Source organism: Myotis myotis, unplaced genomic scaffold (assembly GCF_014108235.1).
Source record: "Myotis myotis isolate mMyoMyo1 unplaced genomic scaffold, mMyoMyo1.p scaffold_m19_p_2, whole genome shotgun sequence".
NCBI lineage: Eukaryota > Metazoa > Chordata > Mammalia > Chiroptera > Vespertilionidae > Myotis > Myotis myotis.
The window spans coordinates 210,395,827-210,422,543 of NW_023416324.1; the positions used below are offsets into that span (position 1 = coordinate 210,395,827).

The following is a 26,717-nucleotide window of genomic DNA, read 5'->3' on the forward strand; positions in this document are numbered from 1 at the left end:
CTGGTAAGTTCAAGAGCAGAACTGCTCAGCCTTGGAGCTATTGGTATGTTGGGCTGGGCCCTTCTTTGCACCCTTCTGCACTGTAGCATCCCTGGCCTGCTCTTTGAAAGACACCAAAAAAGAAAATAAAAATGCTGCCATAGACTGGGAGAAAATATCACCATATATACACCTGACAAAGGAGTTGTATCCAGCATATCCAGAATGTAATCCTATATAATAAAGAGGTAATATGCAAATTAACCCTCATACCCTCACAAGGTGGCTGCCTACAACCAGGCCGGCAGGGGGGTTAGTGAGGGACAACCAAACGACTGAACAGCAGGCTGTGTGGAGCGACCAGACCGGCAGGGGGGGCAGTTAGGGGCAACCAGGCCAGTGTGGAGGGGGAATTAGGGGCAACCAGGCTGGCGGGGGGGGGGGGGCAGTTAGAGGTGATCAGGCTGGCATGCAGAGGCAGTGAGGGGTGACCAGGCAGGCAGGCAGGTGAGTGATTAGGAGATTAGGAGCCAGCGTTCCAGGATTGTGAGAGGGCTGTCCAATTGCCAGTTTAGGCCTGATCCCTGGAAGTCGGACATTCCCCAAGGGGTCCCGGATTGGAGAGGGTGAAGGCTGGGCTGAGTGGAACACACACCCCCACCTGAATTTCATGCACCGGGCCTCTAGTATAAAATTTTATTTATATATATATATATATATATATATATATATATATATATATATATCTGTATATTGTATGCATGTTTATTCTTTTTTTCTTAAATCAATAATAAGAAAACAATCCCCTTTAAAAATGGGCAGAAGATCTATATAGACACTTGACAAAAGAAGATACATGAGTGGTTAATGAGGGTGTGAAAAGATATTCAATATTATTAGTCACCAGGAAAATGTCAATTGAAACCACGATAAAAAACGTAAGATAAAACCTTATTCATAATGTTAGCCTTGTATGGAGGGCTGGCTTTCATTTGCTAATACCTGGTTTAGAATTTTGCATCAGTGTCTGTGAATTAGCTTGGCCTGCTGTTTTTCTTTCTTGTAATTCCCTTGTTAGGGCTTAGTGGCTAAACTCCTGGTGGTTTTTCTGTGACTTTCCTGGTCTTGGCCCTGAAAGTGCCCATCACAGTACCCCTCTCAGTTCCAGGCATATGAGGACAGTTGGTCACGTTAAGCATCAACATTATTATGGCCTCATAAGTGAGTTGGGAAGTATTTCTTCCCAATTCTCTGAGTTTTTGTAAGATGGTAGAACTTCTTTCTTAAATGTTTGAAAGGATTTACCAGTGAAGTCATCTGGGCCTAGAATTTTCTTTGTTCAGAAGTTTTAAATTATGAATTTAATTTATTAATAGATATAGGAGTATTCTCCTTGTATCAGTTGTATTAAGTTGTTTTTTCAAAGAATGCGACCATTTTGTCTAAGTCAGATTTCCTGGCATAGAGTTTCCAGGTCTTTATTTTCTTTAAATTCTATTATCGAAATTTATGTGATAGGTCTTGCAGTATTAATTGGGTTATTCTGAGGTGTTGGATCATTTTTGATGCCACTGTAAATTATATCTTTTTAAAATTTCATGTTTGTATTCTTTGTTGCTGATAAATCAAAATACTATTGATTTAACATAATTTTACATTGAACTTGTATCCAAAAATCTTGCTTGACTTACTTGTCGGTTCTAATCATTTATCTTGAAAATTTTTAAGATAATGTCCAAAAATAATTTTGTCTATGAATAATGATAGTTTTATTTATTTATTAGCAGTATATATTCTTTTCTTTTAAAGTTTCTTTTTTCCTTTCTTCTTTTTTCTTTTTATCTTCTGCCCTTCCTTCCTTCCTTCCTTCCTTCGTTCCTTCCTTCCTTCCTTCCTTCCTTCCTTCCTTCCTTTCTTCCTTCTTCTTTGATTTCATTGCACTGGCTTGGATTCCAAATGTTGACTAGACATAGTGCATATGTATAGTGAATCTCTTTGTATTATACTCTATCTCAGAGGAAGAGATTTCAACATTTCATCTTTAAATATAAGTTAACTATATAGTTAAATAATATCTTTTTTCTTTGAGAAATTTAAAGGATGAAATAACTTCATGAACAAATGAATCTGATAGCTTAAATGTGAAAGTCAGAAAATAGACAAAGCTTGTTCCCTAGAGGGAAAAAATTAGATTTGGGGTCTGAAATATAGCCTCTACTCAAATATATTTTTCTGTCCTAAATGATAAACCACTTTTTGAGCAATTGTGCTTATAACATATCAAAATGTAAAATTCTCCTTTAAAGGAAAAGCTTAATTATGCAAACCAGGAAATACCCATCTAGCTGAATCCCTTTCCTTAGCTTGAACAGTTATCTCTCAAGAGCAACAGGGAAAAAATTAAACGTTTGTTCAGGGAACGGAGAGCATAGTTAGGAAAGATGTGAAGAAGGGATTATGAGCTTGAAGGATGATCTCTGTTAAATCCAGAAGACACGGCTAGGTGCCTGGGCAGGTGCTGGAGGCAGGAAAACGAGCTTGAATGAAACCACGATTGGCAACTCCTGCCAATTCTGCTTTCAAAGCAACCGCAAATGCAGCCCTCCTCTCCATCTGCACTGCTAGGACCGTGGCCAAGTCACAGCCATGGTGGCGGAGGTTTTCAGCAGCCTACTCTAGGCTCTCCGTTGTGTCCAACTCCACCCTGCCCCACCCCACCCCGCCCCTGCACTCAGTGCACATGTTCAGACCCCGACCTTGCCCTGCTCATCTCCTCCCCATTTTCCACCACAAAGAAATCAACCAGAGTCCTTCTTCCAATGGCCTGGGCCCCATGATCCGCCCACTGGCCTCTCCAAGCACATGGGCTTTCTTGGGGTTTCTTAGACACCCCCAGCTCATCCGCTCTGCGTCTCTGGCGTTGATGGTCCCACGCTTGGAACAACCTCCCCTCGTAGCTCACAAGACCCACTTGATACATGGCCGAGGTCTTGCCTGAAACATCACTCTGTCTAGAGGCCTTCCTCCTCGCACCCTGTCCCGTCCCTCACTGAGCCTCTCCCAGCCTCACCCCTTCCTAGCAGCTGTCACCACCTGAGACCACAGGTGGATGCTCTGATCCCTCTGCCACCTGCTCTGAGCCTAGATGCCTGGCCTCATGGCAGATGGCCCATGAATATTTGCGAACAAACGAGTGCACATTTCACATCCAGTGGGCCCAGAGCGGCGGGCCCTTTCTCTCCCGATGACACATCTTTAAGCCGCATTGTGTGCAGAAACCCCTCGGGACACAGAGGCCCCTGCGTCTCTGTAGAGAGTTGGCTGTGAGACCGGTCGCTTCCCTGCCTTTTGTCTTCGGAGCAGCTTCAAGTCTACCCTTGGGCTCAGTCACATGGGGGACGGAAACCCCCACCAAGCCGTTCACCTGCCTCTTGGTGTGCTTGCTCGGCACTGGGCAGACCTCCCTGCTCTTTTAAGTAAGAGGAGAGCCTGCGTTCCAACGGCTCTCTGACGTGAAGGTTCTGCAAAGGTTTGCTTACCTTACTTACTAATTAAAGGGCAGCCAGGTTCCCCCGCCCTGGTCCCCGCGGTCATGCCGCCGATGGCCACCTGATAGCCACGCGCAGGTTGGGTTACACCTTCGCCCACGACCATGCCATTTGCTGTGACGATTGAGTCGACAAGGCTGAGTGACTTGGAAATATTTCCCGGTTGGACTAACCCGTTGGCCGCCGGCTCACCATTCCGCTTGCTTTTATAATGAAAAAGGAAATTAGTTGTGCCTTTCATGATGGCGGCTCCAGAAATGGTGAGTGAAGTGAGTGGCGGGGAGAGGCGACGCTGTGGACGGATGGCGCCTCTGCCTTCCTCCCTGTGGTGACACCTGCCAGCCATGGCGTGTTTGGGGGGGGACTTCCTCACCTGGGTTCCCGGTTGCAGGAAGCATTTGAGCCTTTACTCTTATTCTTGTTATAAATTAAGCTGTGCCATTTGCTACATGCTGACAGCTAACCAGCCAGTATCAGCCAGAATCATAGACAAAGATGCTGACTGTGCGTGCATTACTTTCCCAAGATGCTCTTCAAAGCCCCTCTTACGGTGGGAATGAGATCAACGTTTTTAAGCGCACAGTCTCGCTTAGGTTTTCCTGTGAGCACATGGAACAGCACGAAGACGAAGTCCGCTTTAAATGGCTTAACAGTTCCTTTTTGAGTTGCACACATGACAACAGGTAAACGAAAAGGAAATAAGACAGGTGCCCTAAGGGTCTCTGCTCCTGTGCCTATTGCTGGATTTTGGTGAGCTGAGCAGTCACGCCTGCTGCCTGGGGCCGGGAGCTGCTATGTGGTTGAGACATTTGGCCCTTCCCTCGCTCCCTCCACCCCTGGAGGGGTTACTGGGAATGAATTCCAAAGGCTCCGGCCTCTGGGGCCCTGCGATAGGAGGAATTCTCCCGGAGGAAACAGAGCCCCAGTGCAGCTTTGGTGCCAGCCACTCCTCCCTTTGCTCTGAGAGTGGGGCGGGGACCAGGCACCCCAAGGGCCCAGATACTTTCATCCTTAATTAGGTCATGGCTGTGAGAGCCAGGAAAGCTACAAATACTGTGGGCCAGTGTCCCCTCCCTGGGTCTGGTGGCACTTGAGGGGCTCGGACGTGATGTGAGTATCAGAACTTCTTATGTCTATATAGACTTATCACCTGTGCAGGCAAAGGGTTGAGTTTATGGGAGACGAACAGCAATGATAAAAGAGGAGGGATGTGCTTTGAAAGTAATTTCTCTTCTGTGAAATTCTGGAACGCTAACCTTTAAATGGCAAAAGGCTGTATCTCTAAAGCTGGGCACTCAGTTGGTTTTAAGATTGGTCGAACGAGCACTGGGAAAGTCGTTATTTTAGCAGAATTAAGTTCATTGTTGTTCGCTAACTCCCGAAGTTTCTCTGTTATCCGTTGTAGCTTAGGAAACAATGTGTGCCCACCAGAGAAATAGTTTTGATTAATCGGTACTGAATTTGCTTGATGAGGATTGTCAGATTTCAAAGATTGGACACAACCAAGATGCATTTGAGGCTGAAACTATAAACAGGGAAGCAAACACTTTCTGTTCTTCCTGGTGAAGGAGGTGGAGGTGGAGGTGGAGCCGAACCTCAGAGGCCCTGAAATAGTCACCATGGGGGAGAACGACCCGCCCGCCGCCGAAGCCCCCTTCTCCTTCAGATCCCTTTTTGGCCTCGATGACCTGAAAATAAGTCCTGTCACACCAGGTAGGTGGAACCAGGTGTGATTTCTGCACGACCCTGCCCTCCCTCTCCCTCCCCTTCCCCATCTAGATGACAAATGTGGCTGCGGCTGAGTGTCCCTCTGGGGAAATATCTCACCAGGAGTCCTTACACTAAACGCATGTGATTCTGTAGTTTACAGATGGGGTGTCAGAGGGGCTGTTTTGTTCAGCCCCTTGCAGACTCCCTGGACACGGGTGTGCATTCTCTGATGGAGAGTTTCAGGAATGGAGGCTCCAACTGGCCCTGGGATTTAGGGTCGGATCCTGGCCAGACCCTGAGCCCTTCAGGAAGTCCTGAGAACCTGCGCTCACCAACCCTTCCAGAAAATTATAATAGGATGGACATCTCTGAAAGTATTAGAGGCTTAGATTAAATTCCAACAGCAGGCAATGGCGTCGCTCCCAGCAACAGAGCAGTTGGAGTTGTAAACAAGTTACAAATATGTGGAGAAACAGTGGGCTCCTAGTGCCTCTCCAAAGAGGCTCATTCTGGTCAGTCTATCAGGATCTGTCACAGTGCGCTGTGTGCGCGGGTCCTGGACACAGTTAGGAGTTCTGGCCTCGGGGGCTGTGAAGGGGACCCCTAGGGGCTCTGGCTGAGATTCCGGAAAGCATGAGTAGGGGCTACCCTACTGATTCCCTTTAAACCACAATTGATGTTGGGGGTTAGTGGACAGGATGGGAGATGGGAGGAGAGATTCCAAGTAAAAGAAAAGGACACAATTTAAAACTACTTCCTTCTCTCAAATGAACATAAATGTAACTTTTAAAAGTACCCTGCAATCACCTGATCCCCCAGTTTTACCTGGTTTTAAGGTCTACATTCATTCTCTTGCTGCCCTTGCCTGTAAGTACGCGTTCACTCATGGAGCCGACAGACTGGCGTTTTTCCACGTGCTTTTGGTTCTTATAAATGCTTTTTGACATAGCTCCACAACATTCCATCAAGTGTATGTGTCATTTACATAGCCATTTTATCATCATTTGACATGTAGTTGTTTCTAATGTTTTTATAATATAAATAATATGAACATGAATAGCATTATACATATATCTCTATGCTAATTTTTGATTATTTCCTCATGATGAATTCCCAGTAGTGGGAAGGAACAAAAGCTGTTTAAAATGTTTCATTTTCAATAAAGCAATGTATTGTTCATTATAGAAATTTGGACAATACAGTTAATCAAAAAGATCTTTTGAAAGTTGCCTACAATTTCACCATTACTCAGGGATAACTCTATTAGCACTCTTGGTAGGATTTCTTGCCTTTTTTCTTTCAACATATCTATATTTCCCTTGGAAGTGACATATACTCTTTGTACCATTTTGAAGCTTTTCTTTTTAACTGAACAATATCATGTTTATTTTTCCATGGCATTAATTAATTAAATATTCTTCAGGGTTTAGCAAACTGTGGCCCATGGGCCAAATATGGCCCAGTGCCTGTTTTTACAAATAAAATTTTATTGTAACACATCCATTTATTCACATATTGTCTATGGCTGCTTTCATGCCATGGTAGAGTTGCGTAGTTGTAACAAAGACCAAATGGCTAATAAGTTTAAAATATTTACTATCTGGCTCTTTACAGAAAAAGTTTGCCAACGCCCTTCTCCATCATTCATTTGGTTCTCAGCATTCATTTGTCTCTATCCATTTGTTATTTCACCAGTTTCTTCTGTTGCTCATTTGGGCTATTTCCTGTGCATCAGTATTATAAACGTCACTCCTCTAAGTATCCTTGTAGGTAGATATTTGTGTATATTTATAATGACATCTTAGGGTAAATTCCAGGACTGAATTTACTAGGTCAAAGATTCCCATCCATTTTTAAACTTTTGGTACATATTTCAAATTTGTCAAAAAGTTTACATATTACAAACCCCTATTGACTATACTTGGCAGTCCATTTTCTTCACTTTGGACTATAGTGAGAATAATAATAATAATAATAATAATAATAATAATAATAATAATAATGGATTGGGAAGTTGATAGGTAGTTGTGTCTAATTTGTGTGTGTTTTTCAACTCCAGAGAGGTTGAATTTTTTCTATGCTTGTTTATCATTTGCATTCCTCTTTGGAGAGATGTTGTGCATCTGGCTTTTTCTTCTAAGCATGTTCTCAAGGACAGAACAAGAAGGGGGAGTGGGGCCATGGGAGCGCCCACAGGCTCTGTGGTGGAGCAGTGAAGGGGCCAATGTGAACGGTACGAATGTTCTAACTGAACAACTGTTGACTCCACAATCTGGATTCATTTCCTAAGTTAACTCTTAGATAGAGAACAACTGGAATAATATGAGGTCATTCTTGGGGTTCCGCTGACTTTTAAATTGTAAATGGATTGAAGGCATCTCAGCAGGAGCCAGACATTAACTTGGTGCAGCCTTCTGAGGGGTGGGGGCAGGTGGCCAAGAGGCTTCTGCTTTGTTAACTCAAGACCATGCTCTTGTTGCCTTGAAAGGAACTGGTCTCTAACCCTGAGAAAACAACCTTCGTTATCATGATGTCATCCATCCATCCATCCATCCATCCATCCATCCATCCATCCAATTTACCATTATTTATTAGAAACTACCGGGGCCTGGCCATGGTGGCTCAGATAGAGCATGAACCAGGAGGTCATGGTTTGATTCCTGATCAGGGCACATGCCCGGGTTCTGGGCTCGAACCCCAGTGGGGCACTTGCAGGAGGCAGCTGATCAACGATTCTCTCTCATCATTGATGTTTCTCTCTCTCCCTCTCCCTTCCTCTCTGAAACCAATAAACATTAAAAACAAAACAAAAAGAACTACCAGGCACCAGGGACTGTCCTAGGCGCCGAGAAGGCAACTGTGAACAAACCGCCTGCTCATCCAGGCCAAAGCAAAGAGCTTGGGTTTGTCTCTCTGTCTCCCCTCCGTTCTCACGCTCTATCCCCATGGTCACTTAGGACTACATGTTGCACGTGTGTCCTTATTTCCCTTGCTTCTGTGTTCCCTCTTATCCTTTTCTTTTGCTTGCTCTCTCCCCCTTTTCCTCCCAATCCCCCTTTTCTTCCCGCCCCCATATTTAAATTCTCTTCTTTTTAAGACTGCCTTGAATTATTGATTTCAGAGAGAAAGGGAGAGGGAGAGAGAGCTAGAAACATCAGTGATGAGAGGGAATCATTGATTGGTTGCCTCCTGCACGTGCCCCATTTTATAACCATATGATTGCCAGAAGGTGAAGTTGTGTCTTTCCGAAGATAGGTGGGGGGAGACCTTCTTGGCTCTTTCACGGAAGAACTTTTGGCTCAGTGTCTCCAAGACCAGGAGAAGAGAGGCAGGGGTGGTCTCTGAGTGATAGCATGGGAGGCTTTCTTCACTTCCTCCTTTCCAACCTTCCTAAATTAAGGGAAGACAACTTGGGCATGCATGGATTTTCAGGATTGATGAGATAATTTGCCTAAAATGGCCTGTTCCTTTGAGAGTAAAGGGAGCCCTGGCAATCCTCCTGGTTGTGCAGAGAGGCTCATACTTCTGGGTATCTTAATGCTCTTCACATCTCCTTCCACCCAATCTGCCTGGTACTGTAGCTAGAGCTGGGAAGGGTCTGGTACAAGCTAACAAGTCAGCCTGCCACAGTTCCAGGGATGCTGGCAGAAGACAAGAAACGTCTTACTCGCAGCACAAGTGGCACCTACATCCTGTTTGAGTTGGTGCTCTTGCCCACCGAGTCCCATGGAGGTGATGTGGAGCAGCTCAGGCATAAGTTGCACACACAGTGGGTCTGCATTACAGCTGAGGAACCCATGGCGAAGGTTTCAGGCGAAGGGAACCGGAATCTTTATAATGGACTGTAAGTAGACCTGTATAAGCTTTGCCTCAAAGGAAGACATTATATTTATTAAGCTGCACAGTCAATAAACCCATCCCTTGCTCCAGAGAAACACTGTCTCTATCTTCTAAGACTGTTTGCTCTGCCAACATCCTCGGAAAGTCGCTCTGGAACCAAGGCCATTGGTGCCTCTGTGCACAAGAACCGTGAAGAATGGTCCTGCTACATCATCTGGAGGCCCTCCCAGAGGTCCCAGCTCTCCCCCTCCTGAAAGCACCCCGTGTGGATTGTACACATCACCCTTGTCTGTGGGAAAAATGTCCTTGGAAGTTGGTACCCTACTTTCCCTTCATTTTGGTTTCCTCAGGCCAACGAAACACAGTAGGTGGCTCAAAACAACAGAAATATCATCTCACCATTCTGGAGACGAGAGTCTGAAATCAAGGCATTGACGGGCCATGCTCCCTCTCAAGCCTGCAGGGGAACTCTTCCTGGCTTCTGGTGTTTTGTTTTGCTGACAATCTTGGTCTTTCTTGACTTGAAGATGAATCACCCCCACTTCTTTTTTTACCTTCACATGGCCTCTCCCTATGCCCCTTCATATCATCCCCTGTGTGAGTGTGTGTGTGTGAGTGTGTGTGTGTGTGTGAGTGTGTGTGTGAGTGTGTGTGTGAGTGTGTGTGTGAGTGTGTGTGTGTGAGTGTGTGTGTGAGAGTGTGTGTGTGAGTGTGTGTGTGTGAGTGTGTGTGTGTGTGAGTGTGTGTGTGTGTGTGAGTGTGTGTGTGTGAGTGTGTGTGTGAGTGTGTGTGTGTGAGTGTGTGTGAGTGTGTGTGTGTGAGTGTGTGTGTGAGTGTGTGTGTGAATGTGTGTGTGAGTGTGTGTGTGAGTGTGTGTGAGTGTGTGTGTGAGTGTGTGTGTGAGTGTGTGTGAGTGTGTGTGTGTGTGTGTGTGTGTGTGTGTGTGTGTGTGTGTGTGTGTGTCTGCCTCTGTGTTCAAATTCCTCCTTTTTGTAAGGACACCAGACAGATTAGGGCCCATTCTAATGTCCTCATTTGAACTTCACTACCTCTATTTCTAAATAAGGTGACATTCTGGGGTCCTAGTGGTTAGAACCTTAACGTATTTGTTTTGGGGTACACAGTTCAACCTATAACACTATCTCTTAACCTATGATGAACAGAATTGGGTCAGGGTTGGAGAGTGTGGGGCTGGACTTCCAGAGAATGTGCCCTGGCTGGTGGCCCTTCCCTAAATGAAGGCAACTTTCTCTGACTGGGACATTCTCTGCATTTGAGGGTGGGAAAATGAAGTGAAATTTTAAGTTTCCTTTTATTCAAATGTGTTGCTCTGTGCCCCCTCCCCCTTTTTTGGGTTTTCAGATGCGGATGCAGTGGCCGCACAGATCCTGTCTCTGTTGCCGTTGAAATTCTTCCCAATCATCGTCATTGGGGTCATTGCGCTGATACTAGCGCTGGCCATCGGTCTGGGTGGTGAGTGTGATCTATTATTCAGGAGGCTCTCAACTCCCTATCCAGGCACTTAAACTTTCATGAGCTCCCCCCACCCCCATCGTGGTGCTGCCAGCCACCCAGCCTTAATTACTGGAGGCAAACATCCTTCGGGGTTGCCTGCTTTGAGTTCGACTTGCCTGTGTGAACGTAGAGCCAGCCTGGGGCCCAGCAGGGACTGTTGGCCACGCTCGGGGCTTTGTCACCACAGAAACTGCCCAGTTAGAAGTGTCCACGGGCACCTGATGAAATAGAATCCACAGGCAGGAGGCGGGTGCAGGGCCGGGGGAGAAGACAAGGAGGCCATTCAGGCCAGGCCCAGCACGCCTGCTATTTTTAAAAGAAGGTGCTTGTGGCTTTGGGGAAAGTGAGTCATTTGGATGGTCTCTCGTAGGGAACAATATCCCAGTTTCTCTTTCAAATACTGGAAAACAGGTGAGTGTAATTCTCCACCTGCTCGGCTGCGTGGTCTGCAGTTTCTTCACTCGCTGCCCAGAGTCAGACAACAGGAGGTGGACCAATTGCGGGGGGTGGGGGTGGGGGTGCTCAAAGAGTCCTTGCTCAGGGCTCCTTGCTCAGCTGGCTCAGCTGGTCAGTCTGCTGACATGCACTTTCTCTCCTGACCTTGAGCCCTCTGGGGTCTAAGTTCACCTCCAGTTGTGGCTCAAGGCCACTTAGTGAGACGGAATGGGGTGCAGCAGCCCCATCCCCTGGAATGTGGAACAGAAACTGGGCTGTGACACAGGTGCAATTTCAGTGGTGCTTCATTACTGATGGGGCAGGTGGATAGTTGTTATGCTGCACACTGGGGGAGCCCTCTGTTGACATTCCCGTCTTCTGTCCTCAGTCCATTTCGATTGTTCCGGAAAGTACAGGTGCCGGTCTTCTTTTAAGTGTATTGAACTCACGGCTCGGTGTGACGGCGTCTCGGACTGCAAAGCCGGGGAGGATGAGTACCGATGTGGTAAGGTCCTGCCTCTTCACTGTAGACACAGGAGGAAGTTAGCACCACTGGGCCCTCGCCTTTCCCATCTGTGAAATGGGTCCAAGTTGATGCCAGTGTCAAATTATGTTCTCAACTGCAATCCAACGGGCCCCCAGGAGATCCTGGGCTGGGTTTAAGGGTGGTGGTGTTGCCTGAAGCTTAAACTGGGTTGAGGAGACCCCATGAGCAATAAGAGATCTCCAAGAGAGTTCAGCGGGTCCAGGCAGCTGGGGGTCCCTGCCAGGGTGGGGCGCTGTGGGCGAGGAGCAGGTCAGACTCAGCAGAGGAGGGTCTGGGCTGGCTGCAGAGAAATCTCTGCGGCGGCCTCAGGGCTCTGCTGGCCACTGACGGTTGTACATGGACGCCGGCCAGTCCGCGTGAGCGGTCAGAATGGCGTGCTCCAGGTGTTCACAGAGGCGGCCTGGAGGACCGTGTGCTCCGACGACTGGAAAGGCCACCACGCTAGCATCGCCTGTGCCCAGCTGGGGTTTCCAAGGTAACGCAAGGAGCACCTCCAGGTGATGGGTAGAACGTGAATCGTGGTCACGGTGAGACAACCACTTGGGCGTTTCCAGGGCTGCATCTCCTCTCACACTGCACCCTCGTGGCAGCCCCACGAGGACGGGCATCGCCTTCTCCACTTCAAGGTGTGCAAACCGAGGCCCCGGCACACCAAGTGGTGCTCAGGATCACTCAGGAAATGGCATTTCGGGGAGTGTCTCAGGGCCAGGAGAGACTCAGGTGCAAATATGTGATAATGTGATAAAGAGCTTCAGAGATAAAGATAACCCCACCCCCTAGCGCCCCAGGTCTCAGCTATGGAGCAGCCTCCGGCACCACCCCTCCTGGTCCTGGGGGTCACACCCTCATTCCTGCACACACTCCCACACAGCCCCAGAGAACCAAGTGCAAAAAGTCAGCAGTTTGGTGAAAACACAAGTATTCATAACAGTTGCCTAGCAACGTGTTGGAGAAAGAACTCTTGTAGTGAAATCTTCACTTTTCGGTGTTTGCTGTTGTCTGTGTGACTTTTTTTTTTTGCACTAAAATGACACATTTTCTCCTTCGTGCAGGGGCCCCTTTCTCTCTCCTGTCCCTTCGTTAGACGCGATAACTGCCATCTTCCACGGGAGCCTGCATGTCACCGTCCTCTCTCTGCTCTTGATTCTGAGCTCAAAGCGGGCAGGCTCCCGAGTCACACATGCCACATAGGAAGTGAGCGTGGCGACAGGGTGGCCTTGAAAACACATCCCTGCTTGTATCTCAGGCAACGGGCTGGGTGGTTAAGGCTCCCTGCTCCGAATCCTCCAGGACCCTCCAGTTTCAAATTTGATTCATCATGTTCTCAGCTCCTTTCTCCAAAGCCCATGAAACCCCAGAGGCCCTCCAGCCTATACCCCTGAGGTCTGCCTCTGTCTTCCCCAGTGACTCAGAAATCAGCTGCAATTCAGCTCAGCGACAACAGCCAACGCCACCACTCAAGTGCCTACAAGAATCCTGTAGACTTTCCTCCTTGTGAACAAGCACAGATAAAAGTCCACCCCTGCCCCTCCCACCAACACACACACTCCTAAAGTTGGACCTTCTTTGCCATTGTTCTCCAGGAGGCCTGTTTCCTGACACTTTCACCATGTGCTTGCTCCTGGTGTCCCCTGACTCTCTTCCTCCCATGTGTTTATCTCTCTGACAGGGACCCATGCCCACTCTGGGCAGACTGGGGAATTATTCTCCCCGACCTATTGTTCTTGGGGTGCTCAGCCTCCCGACTTTTGTGCCCACCTGATGCACCCAGTTCTATGTTCTGTTCCCTCTGGGGCTGGCTTCAGGCCAACCAGAGGCCTGTGCAGTGGAATGTGTCAGGGGTCCCACCCAGCTGCATCAGGAAGCGGCCCTCCGGCCCAGGTGCCCAGAGCCTATGCTCATGGGTGGAGCCAGAGGGCCCTCCGTTCCAGACTCCACCAGGTTTAGAATGGAATGCCTTGATGAGTTGGCAAGAGGAAACCATTGATGGTTTACGGGGACACAGTGACATCCCCCTGGTGTACCTGTAATAGTGCGATTTGGGCACACTGATTATTGGGGGAATACATGGCGATGTCCCCCAGTAGGAAACCTGTGATGCTGTGACTTGTGTACATTGACAGTTTGGGGGGTACACTATGTCCCCCGTAGGATACCTGTGATATGGGTACATGATAATTTGGGATACACTATGTCCCCAGAAGGATACCTGTGATGTGGGTACATGACAGTTTGGGGTACACTATGTCCCCAGTAGGACACCTGTGACATGCTTACATGACAAGTTGGGGTACACTATGTCCCCAGTAGGACACCTGTGACATGCATACATGACAAGTTGGGGTACACTATGTCCCCAGTAGGACACCTGTGATGTGGGTACATGACAGTTTGGGGTACACTATGTCCCCAGTAGGATACCTGTGATGTGCGTAAATGCAATTTGGGGTACACTATGTCCCCAGTAGGATACCTGTGATGTGGGTACATGACAGTTTGGGGTACACTATGTCCCCAGTAGGATACCTGTGATGTGGGTACATGACAGTTTGGGGTACATTATGTCCCCGGGAAGGTACCTGTGGTGCTGGGACTTGGGCACAGGTTGGTGTGGAGCATGGAATGAGTTTCACACCGCATCTGTTTCCAATGTGCTTGTAGCTACGTCAGTTCAAAGACCCTCCGAATGGACTTGCTTGAGGAGCAGTTCCAAGAGGACTTTGTTTCCATCAACCACCTCCTGCCAGACGACAAGGTGACGGCTCTGCACCAGTCGGTGTATTTGAGGTGAGCGCCAGGCAGGCCGCTGTACGGCGGTGCAGCTCCGCCAGGACACAGAGGCACGGGAGCGTTTCCTCCGAGTCACGGTGGGCTGGCCGCGTGGTTAGATGGGTGGGCACGCTGGCTGTGAGAACCTAACCCCAAACCAGCAAATGTGGCCGGCAGAGGAAGGGAGGAGGGAGGGGAGGAACAGTGACGTGCACGTACGTCTAACCACAGTACTGTACCTCACACAATAGGGGCTCCCGTGTGTTTCGGGGAAGGAAGGAGGGAGGGAAAATTAAAAAGAAGAAACATTTTTGCTCACAAAGTCCTTTAACATGTACCATGTACATTTCTTGTTCCTCAAAGTCAGGAGGAAGGTAAGATGAGGTGTCCCTAAATGACACCAGGTGCCTGAAGCTTAGAGGGATCACCTGCCTGGTGAGAGTCAGGGTTCTGAACCCAAGTTCCGATGCTCTCCCTGGTGCCTGGACCAAACCCCCGGAGGAGTGTGTCCTCTGCTCCAGGAAACAAGCCTGTCACCCTGTCCATCCTGTAATTGACAGGCACCCTTGGGCACACACGCAGTCCGTAGGGACAGTCCGTTTCATGGCAGGACTGGGGCTCTGACAGCAGGAAAGTTAGGAAGGAGTCCGGGTGGATTATGAGAAAAGCAGGTGCCACTCCCACCCACGCACACAGAGGGATGCCTGCCAGGCCCAGGCAGTCACAGCTCTGCTCCAGGAGTCCTGGCCTAGGTGTGTGTCCCAGGTTTCAAGGACTTCCTGCCAGGAGAGCCTGCCACCCATCTAGTGGGCACTCCAAGTCCCCCGGGGGCCAGCGAAGAACATTGGGGTAACCGTGACGTAGAGATGACCCCGGTAGATGTTTGCATGACTGAGCGCATTATGCGCCTGATCATCAGCTCCGCAGAGCTGAGCAGTGCTCCACGCCATTGCCTGCAGTCCTGCACGCTGCCGGTGCTTTTGAGGGAAGCTTGTCACACAGGCTAAAACTCTACCCTGTATTCAAGAGCAGGGGAATAGAGTTTATTTTTCTTTTACCCCAAGATTAAGTTAAAAATGTGCATCTCACAGCCTGGGGTATTTGTCACTAGCCCACCCTTTCTCCACTTTAGGGAGGGGTGTGCCTCGGGGCGCGTGGTCACCTTGAAGTGCACAGGTAAGAGTTTTAGAAACACAGAGGTCAATGGAAGCCTGAGCTCGCTCACTGACTCCCCCTCCTCTCCTCCTGGGAGTCCCCTCCTCCTAGGTGCCCTGTCAGCCCAGTCTCACCTATCAGGTGGGGGAGGTGGCCCAGAGTGACTTCTCAGCAGCAAACAGGACCATGGACGCGAGGTCCTGTCACTGTAGTGGCTCCGGTGGCCTGACTTCCTCCTCCTCCTGTCCCCCTCAGGCCCACCCCCAGGGGCCGTCCTTCTTGCTGGTGGGGGCGGAGGGGCAGCATTTGGCTGCAAGGGTTGGGTCTGCAGGAGTCAGGCAGGTGCGCGGGCACCTGTGTCAGGGAGGAGGGGCGATGGGAGGCTCCCCATGCTCCTGCTGTGCGTACCTGGGGGTGGTGTGCCGCCAGCATCGGGCTCTTTGCTCTGATGGACTCTCCCCACTGTACCCCCACGACACCCCACTCGTCCCACGTCTCGGGGGGCCTGTCCCCACCCCTCACCATGTGCCTCTCCTCCCAGAACTCTCCGGGGCTGTGAGCTCTGTGAGGGGGCAGATGGCAGGGGAGGAGGGTCTGTGGGACGGACCCCCAACCCCGTTCTCCCCCGGCAGCCTGCGGTCTGAGGATGGGCTACGCCGCTCGCATCGTGGGCGGAAACATGTCCTCGCCCGCGCAGTGGCCCTGGCAGGCCAGCCTTCAGTTCCAGGGCTACCACCTGTGCGGGGGCTCCGTAATCACCCCGGTGTGGATCGTGACCGCTGCCCACTGCGTTTATGAGTGAGTGCTCCGCCTCCTGGGAGGGGTCCAGTCCCGGTCGCGGTGGGACCGGGCGGATTGGGGTGGTCAGCGGCAGGTCCAGGAAGCAGGCAAAGGGACCAAAGTCACACCCACGTGGGGGGACCTTCCCTCCTCGCTGTGGACCCATCACCGTGGGCTGCGGAGACCTCAGGCCGCGGCTCTCACAGAAAAGATAGGACGCTCCCACACAGGAGGAAACTGGGACGTAAAGGTCTTAGACCCCCGTTGCTGGTCACGGTGGACCTGTGGTGGCCGAGAGGGTGAGAGACAGTGCAGGGTTGTGGGGGCAAAGAGTCCCCCTCAAGGGAGGTGAGCAGAGGAGAAAACCGCAGAAAACACTCGGCTATTTTTGCTCCCTGTTATTTTTGCTTCGCTCAGAGGTGCAGGGAGGGAGGCCGCTGCAGGACACGCATGGGGGGGAGGGGAGGCTCTGTGCTTCTGCAGGGCAGGGGGCTGAGGTGGGTTCGAGCACAGGCAAGCAGGGCCGTACACACCTGCCATCTCCCTGGGGCTGGATCTGGGGACACCTGAGCCCCCCGGGTGAAAGGGGCTGGACTGTCCCTGCTTTACCTCCCAGTCTTCTCCTTGCAGCCTGTACCTCCCCAAGTCATGGACCATCCAGGTGGGCCTCGTCTCGCTGCTGGACAGCCCAGCCCCCTCCCACCTGGTGGAGAAAATCATCTACCACAGCAAGTACAAGCCCAAGAGGCTGGGCAACGACATCGCCCTCATGAAGCTGGCGGGGCCGCTCACCTTCGACGGTGCGTCCGGATTTCTTTGTCATTCGGTGGCTCGCATGTGTTTCAGGAGAATCTGTAGTTGCTTGTGGGGGCCTCTTTAGGACACTGCTTTACAGGCCTTGTCAGGTAACCCCAACATCTGACTCACTTCTGTGTGGGCATCAGGCGACTCTCTTCTCGTCAAAGTGGGCATTTTCCTGGTTCCTGGTATGATGAGATGCTTCTGATCGTATTCAGGACTCCAGGCTGTTGTGCTAGGAGACGCTGGGTCCCACCTGCGTCTTCAGTGTTGGCAGGTGGTCACCAGTTCAGGTCACTGTGGGCTGCGGGGATGTTAACTTCATTTCAGAGCCTCTGTGGTTCTACTTTAATCAATTTGGTTTGTCGGGCCCCCTGGGGCTCCGATTGGTGCCATTTTCTTCCTGTGGTGCCACCTAGACATAAAAGGGACTTGTCCCAGCCAGGCCACCTGGTGCCTCTAGGGGTGGAAGGGGCCTCTGGCCTGTGGGGATAAAGAGCTTTCTCTGCCCGGTGCTGGTTGTGGCGAGGTCCCCTGCCCGTGTGCCGCCCACCTGCCCAGGCTCTTGATCCTGGTGAAGAGAGGAAGTGCGTCCCAGGCCAGCCAGCGGGTGGTGGCAGGTCCTTCCTGCAGCCGCTTCCTTACGGTTTGGAAGATGCTAGGCATCTTCGGCTCCTGAAATACTCAGAAACCTCCTCTCACGGAGCCGCTGTTTCTCTACGGGAGGTGTCAGGATGTGGCCGGCGGAGGTTACAGAAAAGCCACAAGGGATGGAACTTTCAAACTTTTTGAAGCTGTAAACAAAGCCTCATGAGCCCACTCCCAAATCAAACCTCCCTCCCCCAGGGGTACAGCAGTGTGGGGTGCAGGCGGGGTGATGAGCAAGGCCCCGTACAGGAGCTGAACGCTGGTGCCAGACCAGCGGCGGCAGAGTCAGCAGCATGCTGACCGCAGGGCACATGTAACACTGCACGTGACACAAATCCTGCCAGAGAAACAAAGAGAAACTGTAATGGTGGTGCTCCTTTGCAAATTATTACTAATGATGTTTGATTTATACAAAAATGAGGTGCCAACGCTGGTACTTGGATAAAATCAAAACAAACCCTCCCCATAGTCTCTCTCTACCTTTCCATTATTGGCGTACCCAGAAGGCTTAGCACATCTCAGACTGTGTTCACATGAAAGCCCCATGACAGCCGTGGCCCTGACTTTGGTGGAGGCTTATGTGACACAGCCCACATGGACAGGTGAGCTGTGGCCTCCAGGTATGTCAGGAGGGACAGGATACCCATGGAGGGATGTTCTGTAAAGCCAGGTACCCACGGCCTGGACCAGGAGTGAGTAAGCTGTGGCCCATGGGCCAAACTTGACCCCTAGTCTGTTTTGTAAATAAAGTTTTATTGGAACACAGCCACACCCATTTGTTTACCACTGCCTGTGGCTGTTTTTACGCTGCTGTGGCCTGGGTGCATTTGGCCCTTTCCAGAACATACGCTGCCACAGTCTAGGCTTGTTTCGAAGTTGTAGGGGTCTGATCGGGGAGGGGGTCCCTGCTCTGAGCTAATGGCTTTCAGATGACCTTGGTCTTGACCTTTCTTTGGGAGATGGTTAGCGCCCAGATGTGAGAGCTGTTGTTTCCTCTTTAAACAGAGATGGTCCAACCGATTTGTCTGCCCAACTCCGAAGAGAACTTTCCTGATGGGAAGATGTGCTGGACGTCGGGATGGGGGGCCACTGAGGAAGGAGGTCAGTGGCCTGGAGTCCAGATTCTGAGTCCAGGGAGCCCGGAAGGAGAGGGCTGGGGTAGATGTCCACACCGACACGTCCCTCTCCCATGTCCCATCGTGATGTTCTGTGGGACACCCACATGTCCTGCTGGGGTGCGAGTCAACTGCTCCAACAAATGTAGTCAGCCGCCCTTGGTGTTCCTCGAACCACAGAGGCATCGCTCCGGTCTCTGTCCCGGCCTTCACATGGCCTCCCGCCCCTGTCTCAGCTCCCCTCTCCTTCCTCTTAGAAGAGCAGCAGTTGTGGAGTGAAGGCCCACCCTGATCCAGGATGGTTCCATCTTGAGACTCTTCCTTAATCACACCTGCATGGACCCGATTCCAAACAGCCTAAGGTTGCAGGTGGACATGCTTGGGGGAGGCACCATTCAACCCAGGAGAGGGGGTTCAGTGTTTCCTCTTGAGACTTATTAGCTGCATCTGTCCCCTCCCGAGTGCCCGAGGCACCCGGGGTTTGCCCAGCCCCAGAGGCCAGTCCTCCCCACAGCGCAGGGTCTCGCCCCTGCGGCTGGCCATGCCTTCCTGCCCACAGTGGACACTTCTCCCACAAATGCTTTAAGCTTTGTTTCCCCGCGTCCCAGGCGCTGAGCAGAGTGATGCGGTCCTGCCTGTGCTCACAGCAGCCCCGAGCGGGCACTGTGCTCACAGCAGCCCTGAGCGGCACTGTGCTCCTGCCCACTTTGAGGGGACAGTCAGGTGCTGAGCACCTTGCTGGGGCTCACACGACCAGGTGGTGGAAGTATTTGTGCTCCCCGCCCATGGCCCTATTCGTGTTGTTATTCATAAACTTGGAGTGCCCAGCGAGGATCCTTTCATTGTCTTCGCTGGGCCCTGTGTACCGAGTAGGGACAGGTTCCATCTCAGCCCAAGCTCATGGCCAGGCGGTCCTCACTGCGGGGCTGGTGGACGTGTGAGCAGATTAGGGAAGCTTGTGCAGAAAGCACTGTGTCACTCACACTCATGGAACAGTTAAAATGAGGGTTCTGGGGCGCGCAGACCCACACCGGTGGATACATGCTATAGGAATGAGAACAGGGCTGCCCCGCTTTACGCCTTTAAAGCATAAAGATAATGCAGTTTACCAGCAGGTTAAGTTAGAGGGCATCAGTCTTGGGTCGGTGCTGAGGCTGATCCACGGCAGGTGCGTTAATTTTCTGTTGCTGCTGCAACAAGTGACCCCCATTCTCTCACGGTTGTGGGGCCTGGAAGTCCTGCATCGGACTTGGTGGGCTGGGATCAAGATGTCAGGAGGGCTGCGATGCTCCCGGGGGCTCGGGAAGAGTCAGCTCCCCACCTTTTCCAGATTCCAGCGGCCGCATTCCTTGGTTTGTGGCCCCTTCCTCATCTTCACAGCCAGCAGCCCAGCACCTTCCATCTCTCTCCTCTCTGATCTCTGCTTCCACCATCACAAGCTCTCCTTTGACCCTTTCAAGGATCCTGTTATTACACCTGGGGTCCCCCTGGAGAGCCCAGGATCCTGTCCCCATCTCCAGTCTGCAAAGTCCCTGTGGCCATGTAAGGCGACATGGTCATAGGTTCTGGGGGTTGGACTGTGGGCACCTGTGGGAGGACATTTTTCTGCAGACCACCCCAAAATTCCTCGAAGAGCTGTGTGTGACCCTCACAAGCCTCAGCCTCCCTTCTGTGTGACCTGGGTTGTTCTGAGAACAAAACAGCCTGTGTGGATCAAATGCTTGACCCAGGGTAGGCCCTGGGCAGGTCCATGGTGGTGACAGTTGCTCCTCCCTCCTCCCATGTTGGTCCGTGTAGGGAAGCGGATGGCTCTGCCATTGAAGTGCCTGTGGTGGTAGGTAACGTGCCCCTGGCTCTGGTCCCCACCCCAGATGTGTGCCCTTTGAGTTCCCACTGCACGTCCCCCTCTTCCTGTGACACAGGCGACGCCTCCCCGGTCCTCAACCACGCAGCTGTGCCTTTAATCTCCAACAAGATCTGCAACCACAGGGACGTGTACGGCGGCATCATCTCCCCCTCCATGGTCTGTGCCGGCTACCTGAAAGGCGGCGTGGACAGCTGCCAGGTAGGGGCCCGCCGTGACCTCCAGGGGCCGTGGCCGTGGACAAGGCGAGGCTGTTATGGTGACCCAGCCCATGGGAGAGGCCACTGCCAGCATCTCCCTGTGACTGACTGTAGAGCAAATTTACAGGCCTGGGGAAGAAGTTTGCTCCAGATAGCATGCCCTTTCCCGGCCAGCCCGTGTTTACCAGCTCCCACTCTGCCTGGGTGCTGGGTGGGAGGAGGGGACTCAGGGATGCTACCTTCCCACCCAGGTTCTCAGAGTTTGCAGGGGGACCAGAGGTGGGAGGCAGGTGGGAACCTGTGAAGGGGGCCTCCAAAGCCACAGTGGGTGAGACCCCAATTCTGCCTGGGTCCGGAGGTCAGCTAAAGGCTCCGGCCAGGCTGGCCCTCCCTCTGAGAGCTCCCTCTGAGAGGTGCCTTGACCTCCATGGGCTCAGTGTCTGCTGGGAGATGGCTGGGGCTCCATCAGAGGGACAGGACCCACTGTGAGGAACGCCGAGTCAGGTCCAGAAGGGCTGCCGGGGGAGCACAGCGCCAACCTCACGCTGGACTTTGTGGTGCGGTGACCGGGGAATCCTGCACCAGAACCAGGGACAGCCATGCCGGGGCCTGTTCTGTGGCCCTTAGTCTCTTTGCCTGCTGTCTAGGGAGACAGCGGGGGACCCCTGGTGTGTCAGGAGAGGAGGGAGTGGAAGTTGGTGGGAGCGACCAGCTTTGGCATCGGCTGTGCGGACGTGAACAAGCCCGGGGTCTACACCCGCATCACCTCCTTCCTGGACTGGATTCACGAGCAGATGGAGGTGGGTGCAGTGCCCGCCCAGCTCCCGCTGGTCCCTGTCAGCCCTCTATGACTCCAGTCCTGCTATAGACAGCCAGGGGGTGAGCCATCAGTTGTTGATTCGTCAAGCAGTGACTTTGTGGCTCCTGGGTGTGGGACGTGAGCAGGGTGGGCACACATGGGTGACCGTGCCTCCACCAATCAGGGAAAGGAAGAGAAGCAGCCAAGAGTGGGGAGTCCTTGGGGATGGGGACAAGTAGAGTGGGCATGTGCGTGGAATAGCGGGTGGATGAGGGCAAGACAGGTTGGGGAGGACCCCCATGCCCACTGAGGGGGTTGAACCTTGCCATGGGCCAGGGATGGGATGGAGAGTCTGACCAGGAGGAGCCTGGGCAGCTCTGTGCTTGGGGGGCCTCCCTGGAGGGGACCTGGGAGAGGGAGACAGGTCAGTGAGACTGTCTTGGAGGAACAGGTGGTCAGGGGGAGCCCTGGAGAAGGTGGGGAGGAAGGAGGAACACCCCCTGAGAAAGGAATGGAGACTCCAGAGGGACAGGAAGCAGGTGTGTGTGTGGGGAGGCTGCAGGGAGGTGAGGCCAGGCCGCACAGGAGCCTGGGAAGCAGGGCACCTCCACCTGTGGCCACTCCGCAAATATTTGCTGACTCGATCTTGGACTCTGAGCCCCACAGCACGTTTTGGACCAGTTTCAAAGACGTCGTTTTCTTTAATCGAGGCAACGTTTGCGTGACATAAAGCCAGTCATTTTAAAGTGAGCCTCCAGCGGCGTTAGCGCACTCACAGAGCTGTGCGCACCTCTCTAGTCCCAGGACATTTCACCTCCTGCAACAAGACCTCGCTAAGCATCAGCCCCTTCCCGCTCCCTCCGCCTCTGGCATCCAGCAATCTGCGTTCTGTCCATGCGGACCACAGGCCTTCTTAAGGACGCCTTCTGACTTGAAACAATGGGCTAAGAAGGACATCAGGCCTTTCATGTGAACCTGGGCGTTAATTTCCTGTCTTTCTTGGGAATTTTTGCTTGAAGTGAGAAGTTCCGTAGCAGTTTCCTTTGTGCAAGGCCCAGGCCCAGGCCTGGCACTCAGCCTGCTGTGCATCCCAGCCCTGCTGCTGTGAGCTGCGCCCTCCGCAGGTGCCCACAGTCCTGCCTCAGTGCCCACGGGGGAGGGGGGCTGGGCAGGGCAGTAAATGCTGGAAGACAGGCCCTCAGGAAGCATCAGTGGGTTGTTCACTGGCAGGTTGGCCCCGCACTAAGCTCTGTAGCACAAAATTCAGTCCAAACCCACCAGCCTCTCACCGAGTGTCAGAGAAGATGGAGGAAGGAGCACCCCTGCCCTGCAGTGGCCTCGATGGCCCGTGAGTGGGAGCCTGGGGTGCGGACAGCAGTGTGGGCCTGGTGCGTGGAGGGCAGGAAACAGGAGCAGGTCTGAACTCGCCCACAAAGCCACGGAGGAGCGCCCTCCACGAGGCTGCACGCAGGGGCCTGAGGGTCCGTGTGACGAGCTGCTGGTAAAGAAAGCTGAGCCTGAAACAGGTGCCAGTGGGAGAAACCACCTCCCAGTCCTCACGCTGTGGAGGAGGCTGGGGGTGGGCAAGGCTGCTAGCAGGGGTGCCACCCGAGGTCCCAGCAGCATACCGGCAGGCAGGTCCTGGGACCCTCCTCATATTACAGGTGAGGGGACCTGCCGAAGGCCCCAGAGCAGGACTCCAGCCCCAGCACAGGCTGCCTCGCAGAATGGGCGGTTCTCCGAGGTGGGGGTGCCCAGGACTCGCCCTGGCTCTTTGTGGACATTGACGCCCCCGGGGCCCTTCTCCAGGGGGTGTGATCAGGGTGTGGGTGGGTCCTAGTGATCATGATGCCCGGATCTCAGGGTCCCTGTGAGAACACATTTAGAGCCTTGTGGCTCCCCATCAGGCTTAGAAACGGCTTCCACTCTCTATGACGCTGGGAGAGCCGTTTTGTCTGTGATGGATGGATCTCTTGATGCCCCAGAGCATCTGAGCTGCCTCCGGCCCACTGAAGGCCAGGGTGAGACTCAACCCCCCCCCCCTTTTAAATTAAATATATTTTTATTGATTGATTTCAGAGAGGAAGGGAGAGGAGAGATAGAGACACCAATGATGAGAGAGAATCTTTGGCTGCCACCGGCATGGCCTCTACTGGGGATTGAGTTTGAAACCTGGGCATGTGCCCTGACCAGGAATCGAACATGACCTGGTTCATCGGTTGACGCTCAACCACCCAGCCACGCTGGCCGGGCGAGACTCTCCCTTTTGCAAGTCTCTCTGCAGGTGTCCCCCGGGAAGACCGGAGAGGCTCCCCTTCCCAGGAGAGCTTTGCGGAGGGCAGGAGGGGTCTGCATTTTCAGTTGCCCCTTTGGAACATGGATGTGAGGGCCTTCCCAGAGCTCACACACCTTGAAGGGAATTGTTAGCGGGTGGGACTGCCTGCTCGAGCATCATTTCATCCTGTGGTTTATCTCTGTCTCTTTGGGGCTTAAAGCAAAATTGCTCTGACTAGGCTGGGACTCAGGAACATGATGCTAGGAGCTGGGAAGGTCACGTGGAAACTACGGAAAACATCTGGGTCGGTGATGAAAGACACAGGCGGGCAGGCTGGGAGGGGCCCCAGGAGGGAGCTGTGTTACACTAGCCTGCGGTCCGTGGGGAGCTGGCAGCCTCCGCCAGCAGAGGCCGCTCTGTCCCCGTTAATCGCAGAGAACAGCGGCGGCTTCACTGGGTTAAAATGCCAGTGCCCACTCCATCCTCACGGGGAAGGGATGACGGGAAGCGCTGACAAGATAACACGCACGTTTCTATTTCTAGAGGGACTTGAAAACTTGAAGAGAAAGGGCACAAGCCACCACGCTGAGTTCCTGCCACGATGGAGACATCCCCGTCCCTCCACGGATTCCCGGCTGGAAACTTTCATGAGCAAATGCCTTCAGTGCTCGGCTGGCTGGCACCACCAGCAGAGCCAGAGGCGGACCATCTCTCCACCCAGAACAGTTTGCTTCTAACGCCTCTGACGAGCCACTGGGGCGCTGGACTAAAATGACCTGGAAGTGCCTTTCTGACCCTCACTGAGAAGTGCTACCCTTTCCCACGTGTCGATTAGGTTTTCTCTGCAGCAGCCCTTCAACACGAGTGACAACATAAGCAAGTCCACATGCAAAGCCATGGGCCCAGCAGCCACGCGGCCCAGCACTGTGGGGGCTGTCACTGTGGATGTCCCTGTGCACACGTTTTATCCCCAGGTACCAGAACCACACCCACGTTTCCTGCTCGTGGGAACCAGTCTCCCGGTGATTAGTTTAAGGCTTATGTCTGCTTGGCCCCGTAGCACTTGGAGCCTGGTGTGTTCTTGTCCCATGCTTCCACAGGACATATGCTCTCCTAACGCAGTGGTCAGTGGGAGCTTGTCTGAACGTGTGCCGACTGCTCGTGTAAACTGAAACCACACCCCTGGTTGATTGTAGAGGTTCGGCTGCTTCAATCTGATCTCTTCTATGTACATGGTGGGCCTTGCGTGTTTCTGTTAGAACAGGTTTCTCAGCAGGTCAGCATGGCCTCATATTCTATCATGAGGCTCAGAGTGAGAAACAGAGCAGTGGGATAAGCCAGGGCCACCTCACCGGCACAGCGGGTCCTGAGGCCAACAGAGCAGACAGTCACGTGTCATCAAGAGGCCAGAGGAGCCCTGGCCAGTGTGGCTCAGTTGGTTGAGCATCATCTGGTGCACTGAGAGGCCGCTAGTTCAATTCCTGGTCAGGGCACATGCCCGGTTATGGGCTCGATCCCCTGTAGGGGGGCATGCAGGAGGCAGCCAATGGATATTTCTCTCACATCGATGTCTCTCTCTCTCTCTCTCTCTCCCCCTTTTTCTCTAAAATCAATTAAAAACATATTAAAAACACCTGTGGTTTGTTTTTTTTAAAAGAGAGCCAAAAGCTTCCCTACCTCTCTGCAGTGTCCCGTTAGCCTGCCGGGCGCCTGTAGCGGTAGAGCCCCTTCCTGTTACCCACACAACCGTCATCCCATTACACACACAGGTCGCTTGGTGAGTCACCTCTGGTGCTTTCTCACAGATGAATTCACGAGAAGGTACACGTGCTCCTTTGCCTGGAGGCAGCAGTGGGGAAGGTGGGCGAGTCTCTCGGCAGCATGGGCCCAGGGGCTTGGGGAGGGAGCGGCTGCAGAGACCGCCCCCCCAGGAGGTCTGAGACGGAGAAGGGGATGAAGGAAGTAAGAAAGGGAACACCATTTGGCCATGGTATTTGGATGCTCGCCGCCACGTCAGAGTCGCTGCACTGCTTCTGGATGTGTCTGCACGGCGGCTGGCGGGGCTCCGCACACAGCCTGTGCACCCACTCCTGGGAGTTAATTCAAAGCTCCAGCTCACACTCGGGAATGGGAGCCGTGTTTTGTCGTTTTTCCTCTGCAGTTGTTAACGCATTAGCCTCCCTCACCTCCTCCTTGCACCCTCCAGTTGCTGTAATTTAATTTAGGGCATCTTTTCACACCAGAGGAAAAGGAAGGGAAAGGATGGGATAGGACCAGGGAAGGTCCCTGGTCCAGACGGCTTCTGGATCATCACACCCGCCCTCAGAACACTTCCTCAAAAGGAAACCTAGGAACTCCCCACGTCTGGCCACCAGGTGGGGCTCTGGGGAGGGCAGCCACTCCCACTCCATCCTCTTGGTCCCTGGAAAGTTCCAGATTGTTTCCCAGGCTGGGGGCACTGCCTCCTGGGGCTGTGACCTTGGTGCTGCGTCCCACCTTCTCCTGGCTCATGAGAGCTTCCCATGGGGAAGAACACGGGGAACTGGGGAGGGCTGCTGGCGGCCAGGCCACACCTGCAGGTGCCCACTGAGTCACAGCCAGCGCAGGTAGTAGGCGAGACTGCGGGCAGGCGTCAGGGCCCAAGGCAAGAGTCCAGAGTCTTCCCCCTGCACCCATGAGGTGTCAGGCCTGTGGCTGGGACTCGTGAGAACAGCCTGGCTTCTTCCCCACGGCTCAGGCA

At 52.6% G+C, this 26,717-nt stretch overlaps 1 protein-coding gene across 2 annotated transcripts; it reads left to right on the top strand.

The window, feature by feature from the left end:
• The first annotated feature begins 5,131 nt into the window (after positions 1-5,131).
• Positions 5,132-25,492, top strand: TMPRSS3 (transmembrane serine protease 3). 2 transcript variants are annotated; one of them, XM_036351483.1, is made up of 13 exons: positions 5,132-5,240; positions 10,440-10,550; positions 11,416-11,532; positions 11,926-12,049; positions 14,236-14,361; positions 15,476-15,519; positions 16,131-16,296; positions 16,909-17,078; positions 18,730-18,825; positions 19,952-19,954; positions 20,762-20,904; positions 21,551-21,703; positions 24,521-25,492. In XM_036351483.1, exons 1-13 carry the CDS (start codon positions 5,147-5,149, stop codon positions 24,536-24,538), a joined length of 1,365 nt encoding a protein of 454 aa, XP_036207376.1. In that variant the 5' UTR covers positions 5,132-5,146; the 3' UTR covers positions 24,539-25,492. The 2 variants fall into 2 exon arrangements, with proteins under 2 accessions (XP_036207376.1, XP_036207375.1); XM_036351482.1 differs by lacking the exon at positions 19,952-19,954.
• The last annotated feature ends 1,225 nt before the right edge of the window (positions 25,493-26,717 follow it).

Bases quoted from the DNA above. Each gene is read 5' to 3' on its own strand.
- TMPRSS3 (XM_036351483.1), top strand. From the start codon at position 5,147: ATGGGGGAGAACGACCCGCCCGCCGCCGAAGCCCCCTTCTCCTTCAGA. The intron at 16,297-16,908 runs GTGAGTGCTCCG...TTCTCCTTGCAG, and splicing joins GCTGCCCACTGCGTTTATGA to CCTGTACCTCCCCAAGTCAT. The intron at 20,905-21,550 runs GTAGGGGCCCGC...CCTGCTGTCTAG, and splicing joins GCGGCGTGGACAGCTGCCAG to GGAGACAGCGGGGGACCCCT.